At 44.0% G+C, this 11762-nt stretch overlaps 3 protein-coding genes across 3 annotated transcripts in view; 1 reads left to right on the forward strand and 2 right to left on the reverse strand.

Annotated features, from left to right (window-relative positions):
* The window catches only part of LOC133121295 (uncharacterized), a 16830-nt gene extending 15710 nt beyond the window's left edge, over positions 1 to 1120 (reverse strand). Inside the window, exons 1-3 of the mRNA XM_061230498.1 lie at positions 836 to 1120; positions 311 to 363; positions 20 to 206 (exon numbers count right to left, since the gene is read on the reverse strand). Of these exons, the coding sequence (XP_061086482.1) occupies positions 20 to 206; positions 311 to 363; positions 836 to 867 (272 nt within the window). The 5' untranslated portion in view covers positions 868 to 1120. The remainder of the gene's footprint in view (positions 1 to 19; positions 207 to 310; positions 364 to 835) is intronic.
* On the reverse strand, positions 878 to 2157 carry LOC133121296 (uncharacterized). Its single transcript, XM_061230500.1, has 3 exons — positions 1774 to 2157; positions 1398 to 1486; positions 878 to 1269 (listed from the first exon to the last, which is right to left on the reverse strand). Exons 1-3 carry the CDS (start codon positions 2145 to 2147, stop codon positions 878 to 880), a joined length of 855 nt encoding a protein of 284 aa, XP_061086484.1. The 5' UTR covers positions 2148 to 2157.
* On the forward strand, positions 2038 to 7842 carry klf1 (Kruppel like factor 1 (erythroid)). The gene is made up of 3 exons (XM_061222911.1): positions 2038 to 4129; positions 4830 to 5721; positions 6393 to 7842. The coding sequence occupies exons 1-3, from the start codon at positions 4055 to 4057 to the stop codon at positions 6566 to 6568; spliced, it is 1143 nt and encodes a 380-aa protein (XP_061078895.1). The 5' UTR covers positions 2038 to 4054; the 3' UTR covers positions 6569 to 7842.
* Positions 7843 to 11762: the final 3920 nt, after the last annotated feature.

The raw sequence follows: 11762 nt of genomic DNA on the forward strand, positions 1-11762 counted from the left end.
TGCTGTGTAATGATCTCACCGCTCTTTGTCCTGGTGGTCAGAGGCTGTCTGAACGACAGTCAGGCAGTAGGCCTTGCTGCCCCCCTGGTACTGTGTGCCTCGGGGGTCTCCTCTCCACACACACTCCACTCTCACCAGCCCGTCTCCGCCACAGCCCAGGTAACTCTGCACAGCGTCCTCAAATGCTGACCCCTCCAGACAGACCTCTTCCTACGACACAAATGAGGAGTCGTGCGTCACTGTTGCACATAGCTGTCATGCATTTTCTCACCTGATTCAAACACTTAGGACTGTCTTAGGATGAGGAAACCTGCCTTAGAGAACGCCTTCACCCCCTCTTTGGCATCAGCCGGAACAGTTATTCTAGAAAAAAAGAATTGAGGAAAAACAACCTCTTAAATCATCAGTGCATAGCTTCTCAGCAAAATCAAACAGAATTTGGTTTCATTTTGAAGACTAAATACTTATTTTCCCATTGACTGCAATGGGCAGCTACTACATCAATACTGTATACTCCAGTAATTTAACTTATGTTATAATAAATATGAGCACTAAAATTCCATAAAATGGTATGACCATACCATTTATCACTTTGCTGAAACATCTCGATTGCTTTTCCAAAGAACAGGTCTTAACACATTTGTCTCACCCAGCTAGTGCTTAAAGATATTAGCTTGCTAAAGTCCCTAGTAGCAGAAGTAATTGACTTGAGATCCAGAACCATCTATACTGGCATGAAATCTATCCATCTGTCATTTCTTTCCCAATGTAAAAATCTCTAAAATTTCAAGAACATTTTCTATAACCGCAGACTGTCCCCACCCCCCTCTCTGACCTCAGCACATGATGGCGGCCCTGCTGACTCATCCTGATGACATCACGGCGCAGGTGCTGTGCGTAGAGCGAGCGGGCGCGGTCCGGGCGGGGCCCGGTGATGATGTAGGTCTGCAGGAGGTCCAGGCAGGGCGCGGGGGACGCAGGGAGGAGGGTGCCAGTGAACACACAGGGCCCAGTGAGACCACAGGCCACCTGGACCTGCAGCACAGAGACAGGGAGGGAGGCCCTTCAGCTCGGCCGGGACGGACTGCAGGAGGCCAACGCAGACGGGGCGCTCACAATCCCCACTCACAGTGTACGGGCTGTGGTGCCCCATGTTGGAGAGCGGAGGGGTGACATCCTCCAGCAGCCAGCGGTAGCGCCCCATCTCCTGGGGGCTGACGCAGCGGAGGATGCTGGGAAGGCCCCATACATGGGAGCAGCCTTTAGCACCTGGGTAAACCCACAGACAGACCTGAGTGAGCAAGCCCCTGTCTATTCCACACTAACAGCAGCAGCTCAGGGCAGTTCTCTAAAGAAAACACTCAATACCAAGAGGAAAGTGGAATACAGGCTCGGACCTGCAACATGTCTGACTGCCGTGAGAGTCGTGGGGAAAGACACTGCCCTCCTGAAGGCCTCATCGCTGCTCGACTTGCTCAGTCTCAACCTGCAGGCGAAGGGGGACCTGTGAGACAACTCATCCTGCTGCTTTACACTCTGTTACAGCTGTCAGCAAAGCACAACACGCCATACCTGGGTCAAATACAGCATTGTTTTGGATTCTGTGCTTGATTTATCTTGCCTGATGCAATTAAGCCCACCGAGAGGAACAGAAGGCGGTATCTGCACTCTTTGACAGTATATCATAGGCTCCAAAACTCCAGGCAAGCTCTGTAAAGTGTAGAAAGGGTGACGTATCTGCCCCAGGCTTGCGACAAGCGGGCGTGTGCGTACCTGCCCCTCTGAGCGAGCTGGCACAGCCGCTGTGTGAAGGCTGGGTACGGGTTGGCCGGGGCGGAGCGCGGGTCCCGCAGAGCATCCACACACAGGGCCTCAGCACACCGCTGCAGCCCTCTGTCCTCCAGGTACCTCCACACCTCGTTCAGCCGCCGGGCCTGATCCGCCTCGCTGGGCCTGGGGACCGGGGGCCGAGCCAGGGGCCCCCGCTCAGACCGCTGCTCCATCACTGCCGCCTGTTCCACAGTGAGGTCGGGAAGTATTTCCGCTCTTTTGGCTCTGTATTCCAGCACAGTGGATTTGAAATGAAACAATAAAAATGAGGTTAAGGTACAGACTGTCACCTTTAATTTCAGGGTATTTACATCCATATCGGTTCAATTCCCCCCATTTTTGAGGACCAAAAGTAATTGGACAGTTGGCTCAGCTGTTTCTGCTTTTCCTGCCTCGTCAGGTGTGGTCTGCATTTTAACAGCATATTCTTTGCTTCATTTCAAATCCAATGTAGTACTGAGCCAAAAGAACAGAAAGTATACCAATGTCCAAATACTTAAGGACCTCACTGTACCATATTCAATGGTAGAGTCAGACAAAAAGTGAAAATCATATTTTACAAATTTATGTAATTGTCCAGTACTATCAGAATGTATAATCTGCATTACTGTAGCTAAGACAAATTAATAGCATATGAAATATAACGGAAATGTTCAGTACTTTTGTAAAGTATAATTATGTAAGGTATTACAAAGCCAAACATACATAAATGAACTTCAAAGTGAAGTTATATTACCAAGGTAAATTTTAGATTTAAATCATGTTGGAGTTTCAGAGTACTGTACCTCCTGAAAGTCAGCGGTGAAGTTTGCATTCCCTTGTAAATGAGACCTGTTTCATAGCAACCATGGGGAAGCACTGGTTGTCAAAACGAACTTGTTCAACACATGTAATATCAGTTGCATCTTTCTGGTCATGAATAAACAGGCCTTAGTCAGTTAATAATTCATTTGATGATACACAGTGTTCCAAATAGCCTATAAAGTATAGGTAGCCCTAACCTATTGATCAAACAAATTAACTGGTTTATTCCCCGCAAATCCATTTGTTGGTTCATTATAGGCCACACCAAACTCCAGACTGTCAAAAATAACCCAAACACAGACTACAGAAACTCCTCAGACCACTAAAAGCTACAGGACAGAGCAGTTATACCAAATGACTGAACAGGGTCATAAAAACAGCCAGGAGAAAAACAGAATTAATATTCAATGATGTTTGATAAAAACTATTTGGGTCAGGACATCCAAACAAACGCACATAAAGACTTTAATTTGATAATGAATAAATAAATAAATACTGTGGTCTTACATCCACACTGTGCCTGACAAGCTTTGTTGTATGTACAAACAAGCTTTCACACCGCTCTTATTAGTTTGTTTTTTGGTGAAGCCTCTAAACAGAAGAGCAGAGTCTTTATCTCTAATAGCGAGTCATCAGTGGCTTTCAGGGGGTCAGGTTGCCATTATCTGGCCTGTAACAGGGACTCTCTCTGTGCCGATAAACACTCAGACTCCACAATCATCCTTCCAGCACAGGTCTTCACAGAAACGAATCTTCCAGCTTTCAAGTGACAGTCATGGCGAGAGAGGGAGAAATGCTAGTATGCTCACGTTGCTTGAAATATGAATGGACATTTCGCGCAATCAGAAAATGCGGCACTTAATTGCAACACCCTTTAATGCAGGCAAACGCACAAACACATTCTCTTTCACTCACCTAAACAGACACTTGGGTCATACTAAATATTTAGTGTGGTTAGTGAATTAGCTAATGCATAGTGCTTCAAGACCTGTTCTGTCAAACCATGTAACCTATATTTCCATTTCGTTTGCACGATATTTCGCTATGTGGCATATAACTCCGATTTTACCCAAGATCACTAAAACAGAACAAGAGTATGGTATGAGTATTTAGACAAGATACTGTAATGAGCTGCTGTTGAATATTGATTAGTAGAGCTCCTCCTACCAGTCTGTGAATATTCAGGACTGTGAGCAGTTTTGGAGAGAGAAAAGGGGGGTAAGGAAAGGAAAGATAACAAGTCTAAATGCGTTCTAATTCCTATTTATTATTTATTTACAATAATTGTTGGATTTGATCATTTAAACCTTAAAGTATTCAAACTGTTCTAGTAAGGGCAAAATTATTAGGGATTATTAGAATTTAGGTTCCCCAGAATAGTTTTTTGTATTACTGTACACTTCTGTGCAAGACTGGTCGTATGGCTGTGACTCAGGCTGTCCTTCCTTCGTTCAGCTTGTTTTCAACCTTTTCTAACTACTCTGAAGACATGAAGGTAAGGTATTTCCTGTATGACAATTTAAAATTGCACAGCTAGTGTTTGTGAAAAATGCTAACAGAAATAGCTGTGTTCTCCAGCGCATATTTTAACCAGAAAGTTTTAATGCAGAAGTTGTAATAATGTACTTGTAAAATACATACCATGAGTATTACCATTATATTAAGTTACCCTGTGCTTTCTATGTAAAATCAATGCATTTACACTGGGGAGCTTTACAAAGACATTCCATATTTACATTTATTTGAAGGAATTTATATTCTCTATGACAGAATTTGAGCCAATAGGTCAACCTAGGGCTGTAATCTGCAACTCCTCAATACTGGCACGTTTGAACTCTTCCTTTTATTTTTCTTTATATTGTCATACAAACTTTTATTCAATCTGTATTTCACTAACACAGACTTTCTTAAAAAAAATGTTTAATAATGAAGAACACAATGTTACAATAAGTCAGTATGCCAAAAATAATGTCAATACCACACATGACAAACATGGCACATCAGTATGAGTCCAAGAAAATGACAGATCATAGCACCTGAGAATATAATACTATAATGATATTTTCAAAAGGTAACTATGGCATCTTGTGTATATAGGCCGTTGAATATATAGGTTTTTGTTCTGTCTGTCAGTAACCCATTTGTTCCTGCCATATCCTGGCCCTAACACTCACCAACACCTCTTCCCCACCAAGGAGTGGAAGTTTGACAATGGCTCCTTCGGTTTGGATTCTCAAGAGAAAAACACAGCTATTGCTACCCATAGCATCCACCAACAGGAACTACCACAGACTCTGGCAGAGGAGAATCCTGATGATGGGAATGAGGCCTGCTGGGATATGGAGTTTCTACTGTCTGACTGGGACAGTCCATCCCCTGAGCTAAACCCTTCCCTGGACTACAGCTCACATCGGATCATGCTGCAGGAGCAAAATGGATTGCATAACATGAATGTACAGGAGGGAAGTTCTCTGAAAGAACAGGCTGGAACAGATGGGTTCAATTTAAGTAACAACAGCATGATGGCCGAACTGCTCTTACCTGCTGAGAGCCTCAGTTCTGCTATACCGGATCTCTACCACAGAGGGTACGGTGGGGAACAGGAGAAACCCTACCCATTGCACCCCCCTGTGGACCAGTACGGCTTTGCCTTGGGGAGTAATCTGGAGAGGAATGGAGACAGAAGTGCAACTGGCCAGAGCAAAGGGAAGCTGCAGGGTTTCGGAAACCATTACACCCATCCAACCTCTACGATATCCTTTCCTGATCCCCGATTCCTCCACACACCAGCTTTAAGCACTGATGCCACCTTAATGTCCACTCAACACTACAGTTTCCCAAACTACCCATACCCTGGGGTATACCAAAACCAAGGACCCTATATCCACTACCATGCCCCTGCTCTCTTTCCCCCTCCAAAACCCCACTTGCCAGTCTCTTCACCGCCCCCTGTTGGCATGGAGGGAAAACACGCTCGCAAGACTGTCGCGAAGAAACGGTCCGCTGTTCACTGTTGCGTGTACCCTGGCTGCAGCAAGACGTATACCAAGAGCTCTCACCTGAAGGCCCACCTTCGCACTCACACAGGTCAGCAAAACTACACCAAACAAAGAAATTCATGAGTGCACTCTTCTGGCCTAGCCTCACCTATAACAAAACGAAAGTGTTTCTAAATACATTTAAAAATGCGGTAACACTTACATGTTACATGAATTGACATTAACTAATGTAGTTAAGAACTTTGTTTATGAATTTGTACGCCATTAATTCATCTGAACAACTACAGTACATTAGTTAATGCATAGTCACATTGGAATGAAAACAGTTAGTGTATTTGCTAATGGTTAACTAATTATAAGTTTATCCTGTGGTTCCTAATGTATACATATTCCGGTAATTAATACATTAGCTAATAGTTCGAAAATACATTAATTTACATGAAGTTAATTAACAACAACTACATTAACAACAACAACAACAACTACTATATTACAGCAGTTAATGCCAATTAATGTAGCTAATAGTAAAGTGTGACCTAAAATATTGAATCTGCTGTAAAATGCTGGTTCCTCACCAAAATAACGTTTGCCAAAAAAAAATCTGTTTAAAAACAGAATGGAAACAGAATACATTCAGCAGGAAGAGAAAGGCGACGGTTGAATAAATGCCCATGAATCTTCTCTCCCTCTGCTAGCTGTGGTAACAGAGCACATGGTAAGAATGTGACCTAGTGCTCCATCTGTTCCCCCTGTCCCCAGGTGAGAAGCCCTACCACTGCACATGGGAGGGCTGCGGCTGGAAGTTTGCCCGCTCCGACGAGCTGACCCGCCACTACCGCAAACACACGGGCCAGAAGCCCTACGAGTGCATGCTGTGCCAACGAGCCTTCTCCCGCTCCGACCACCTGGCCCTGCACATGAAGAGACACACCTGAGAGACTGCAGGGACGAGGGGGGAGAAAGAGAGAGAGAGAGTGAATGTGAGAGAGAGTGAGAGAGAGAGTGAATGTGAGATAGTGAGAGAAAGGGGGGAGAGAGTGAGAGGGAGAAAGAGAGTGAGAGAAAGGGGGGAGAGAGTGAATGTGAGAGAGAGTGAGAGAAAGTTGGGAGAGAGTGAATGTGAGATAGTGAGAGAAAGGGGGGAGAGAGTGAGAGGGAAAGAGAGAGAGTGAAGGAGAGAGAGTGTGAGAAGGGGGGGAGTGAGTGAGTGACAAAGAAAGAGAGAAGTACACAGAGGATATCATGCACATAAATACTGACAGACAACAGCACTCAGTTATTGATGGAGAAAACAACAACAAACCCAGCAATAGTGAAATTCAAAGTAGCTCAGGGACCAACAATAAATAAAATAAAATCATATAAATAAAAGTTATCAGTCCCCCACACTCAGCACACCGAGCAGAACAGAGCATGAACTTTCTAGAACAACTGTGAAGTTCAACACATGCAGACAAACGGTCAGGTTTGGGAAAGCTGGGAAGGCTTTAACATTCCAGCTGATGTGACTGCTCTGATTCTGGATTCAACACTAAGGGATGTCTTGGGTCTGAAACTTCTACTGCAGTAATACACATACAGGTGTGACACCATACTCATGACCAGGGGTCTTTATTTAAAATCAGAAGTATGACACTGTAGTGGCAAAAGGATATCTTTGTTATAATTTGTATAATATGTACATATATTGAATACACCCCCCCCCCCCCTCCACTGAGGTTCAGAGTGGTGCTGGAAGTCAGTGGAAGGTATACTTTTCTGTAGGCTTTTATGGAACACTGTAAAAAGGCAGTTATTTTTTTTGAAAATGTATTACATTATCAGAAATACACTGTAGTAAGTGTATTGTCGCAAAGAAATGCTAAAGGAGGAAATGGTAGATGCATCAAATCTTTTCATCCTCTGATGTACATTCATAAGCTCAGTCTTCACTTATAGTCCAAATAAGTGCACAGCGCTCTGTTAAGTGTAAGTAAATACAGGGGTATGTTTACTGTACTGTTACACAGATACCTTAGCGTATACTGAATGGTACAGAGTGCAGATATTACATGCAGTTTCCCTATGAGATCACATATTTCCAAACTGAAAAATGTCTGAGGAATCCATTTGCTTTTAATTTTAATATTTTACCTTTTTTTGTTTTGTAAAATATTATTTCATCATTATTGTTATTAAACTATTTTAATAAATATATATTTTTGCTTTATATGTTTTTTCTGTATGAGTTCGCTTTAATTCTACACAGTGCACAATGAAAAACTCTATTGTTATTTTATTTCATCAGTGAAATGAGAAAAACCACTTGTTGTTGCGATTCCGCTTTTCCCCAGCAGGGGGTAACACTGCACAGGAATTCTTCGTCTATGTTTGCAACAATTTCTCTGTATTCCGCTGAGGAGAGCCACGGAATGAGTCAACGGATTAGGCAACGCTTAAGAAAAGGATTTCCTTATGTAACACAGTGAGTGGTGATTCAGACATTATGTCAAATAAACACATACTTCAAGCCTATTCCATTTTTCATACTCATACTTATCTAACAAGTGGGCTTCACACTAAATTTTCCATCCTTTCACTGCCTATCAGGACTGGACAGATTGACCTTCAGGGGAGGATTCCAACATGCTCAAAACCAACACAGACAGCCATAACCTGCCATTCTCTGACATCACTCAGATACTGGGAGGATAAGGAAAAGCTTTGTTTCCAAGCTCTCCCTTTTCATTGAAATGGAGAAGTCGGACAGTCACACTAGCGATCGGTCTTGGACAGAGTTGTCCTTTTGTTCAATTGTTTTAACTTTTTTAACAGATGCTCATAGTAAGTAAAGAGGCTTGACAAGAGATATTTAACACACGCAACAAGAAAACAACAACAGAAACCTACGTAGGCCTGTACTTCAGAACAGCCATGACTTCAGATATTTGGCACCAGTACTGAATTATAAACATGGTGAGCCCTCAACTATCAACAATCTTTCAAACAGAGCCCTAAAAGCAGGCTTGGTCAGATGCCAGTTTGTCCTCTCTAAAGAAAGGCTGTGTTCCAAGCATTTCGTGGAAAGTCTTGCTTGACTTTTTACATAGCTTCCATATTCTCAGTCGCTGAGCAGCGATAATGAGAGATGCTCATTATCTGCTATACCGGATAGCAGGGGAGGGGGGCTCGGACAGTGCCGTTCATTCATCTCTCTCATGCGCACACAGAAGTGCGCTCTGGGAAGTCTCTTGGAGGCTATGAGCTCTGTGGCCTTGCTGACATCACCCTCCCGCTGAGGGGAGATGAGACATTCAGCGCCATCGCCAGAGGGGTGAGTCACCCGGCACGCCGAACGCAGTCCAGGGGGAGACAGGCGTCCTGCGGGCCGGTTCCGGGGCCTTCCGCCCGGGGGTAACGCACGGCTGTGTGCACCGCAGGACCGCCATGAAATATCGCAAAAAGCCTGGACAGATACCTGTGAGAACAAAGAAGGTGATGGAAGAACGGATAGAAGAAGGGACGGGTGGAGAACTCTGCTTGTGTCACCCCTTCTGTTTGCCAGGAGCCAGCCAGACCCCTCCATTCCTCAACCTTGGGACGTCTGGGTCCCTCGCCCCTCAGGTCCTGGTCATGTCCGCTGTCTGCGCCGGAAAGAGCTCCTCGTGGCAGAGACGTCGGCCATCTTCCCATGCAGACTGAAGACCCACCTCTTCTGCCTTTAGGCCACCCCCGCTCCACCGTCCTGACGCTCTCTAGCGTGTCACGCTCACTCCTACACCTGTGTAAGTTTTTTTGGGGGTTTTTTCCTTTGTGTTTTCAGTTTGTACTTCTTGCACTTTCTGCCTCCTCGGGAATATACTTTCTCCCTGGCATGAAATGACTGTGCTTTCATTCTTGATCTTTGCACTTGTGTCTGCATTGCAAGTCAGTCTGGATAAGACTGCTAAATGCCAGTGAAGAAAAATAAAGTTCATACATATTCTATGAGAGAGGCAATCATTAGCTCCGACACCTTTGCTCCCCCACTTGCCAAATAAAAAATGTTAATGATGGCCCTCCAAATGTAGGTGTAAAGAAGCATGATTCACTTCTCCAGCTGAGCCCTCCGTCTCAGGAGCCCAACCTCGATTCACCTCCACACACGTATGCACACTGGCCTGACACAACCCCACCGTGGTGTAAACAACACCACCGCTGCCAAGCTCCCATTGCAGGTCTCCCCACCTGCTGACTCCTGCCGCCCTGGGTTCAGACTGATGTCTTCTCTGACCCAGACCCTGATGTGCAATTCAGCAAATATTGAGTACGTAAGCCCATGTTTACTCCATCAAATATTAACATGAATATTTCCATCACAAATGACTATATATTGACATATACTAAATATTGCCCTTTGCTTCCTTTAAATAAATATGTGCAGTTGTGCGTGTTTTCCACTGAATCGTTCTCATTTGACATAATTCATGCAGTATCTTATTCTTATTTGATCAAACAGAGTTAGACACTTAGCTACACCCTAGCTACACCCTTGTCACCTTTTTGAACGGTGCTTTTTACATGTTGAGCTGCCAGGATAATAACACTTTACAGTGTGCAACATGCACAAAAAAATGATTAATCATTAATAATCATTGCAGTAATGATTTATCTAAAACATGGCAGTAGTTAACCAATAAGTAACTAATGAATAAAGCAGGAGTGGCAAATTCCATTCCTAGAGGACCACCATGGCTACTGATTACAACCAATTACCATGCCTTATCTGTTAATTAGCTACATACATTTACTCTGATTACATTTCCCAGGGAGCCGTGCAGTAGTATAAGGGGATACAAGGCATATCCACAATCTCCATGAGGTATATTTCCATTACAGCCTATATACTGCTTATACAGTACATATGAAAAAAAATGTGGTAAAACTGGGAGGGTGAGAAGACCAAAGGCAAATGCCGGCTCGAAGGAAAAGCAATAAAAAGTGAGGAAAATGGAAATGGGGAGGCAGACTGAAAGTAGAATGGGTGCATGAAAGCCACACAGGGACATGGTGATTTAAGGTCAGCTGCGGAGAAGGAGAGAGCACTCTAGGACAGAGCACACAAACGGCCAATCAGGAGTTGTTTACAATGACTGCTGCTAGTCTCTGATTGGTTAGCTGACTGGGGCTGTCACTTTTGGTTTAGTTCATTTGGAGCAAGTTCCAAGGGTGAGTTCAGGGGAATTATGGAGTACAGTTTCAATGCTTCATATATAGTGGCATTTGATTTCTTTTCACTGGGAAGGAATTCACTCATGAGCAATGCTGACAAGATAATTAAACAGATAATTCTTTTGTTTATTGTATTTCACATAGGGTTACTTTGGGTAGTCCTCCTGTCCTCCCATAGCACTGGTCATAGCACTCCCATTTCTTGTCTCTTCATACTAAAGCACAATCAGTGCCAGTGAACACTTAGAATGGTCAAACAAAAGCTGAAAACTCAAATACAGCTGTATAGGAAGTATATAGTAATATAATATGGGAATGCAGACACATTTATGGAAACAGGAGATAAACAATCATAACAGCCAGTGCTCATCTTGTTAGCATTAATATTGCAACAAAACCCTTAATTTGAGTAATAGTGACAGTATCATTCTTTTATTATTTTTGTATGATATTACAAAATGTATTCCTAATTTCTACTTATTCCTAATTTATTATTTCTACTTCTGCTCCTGCAGCCCATTGACTTTAAGGTTCGACACGTTGTGTGTCGGGCGGCACGGATGGTGCAGTGGGTAGCACTGCCGCCTCATAGCAAGGAGGTCCTGGGTTCGAATCCCCGTCGGCCGGGGCCCCTCTGTGCAGAATTTGCATGTTCTCCCCGTGTCTGCGTGGGTTTCCTCCAGGTACTCCGATTTCCTCCCACAGTCCAAAGACATGCAGGTTAGGCTGATTGGAGAGTCTAAATTGGCCATGTATATGAGTGTGTGAGTGTGTGAGTGTGTGAGTGTGTGCCCTGCGATGGACTGGCAACCTGTCCAGGGTGTATTCCTGCCTTTCGCCCAATGTATGCTGGGATAGGCTCCAGTCCCCCTGCGACCCTGTTCAGGATAAGCGGGTTAGGATAATGAATGAATGAATGAACGTTGTGTGTCCAGAAAT

The sequence above is a fragment of the Conger conger genome, chromosome 2 (genome assembly GCF_963514075.1).
Source record: "Conger conger chromosome 2, fConCon1.1, whole genome shotgun sequence".
Taxonomy (NCBI): Eukaryota; Metazoa; Chordata; class Actinopteri; order Anguilliformes; family Congridae; genus Conger; species Conger conger.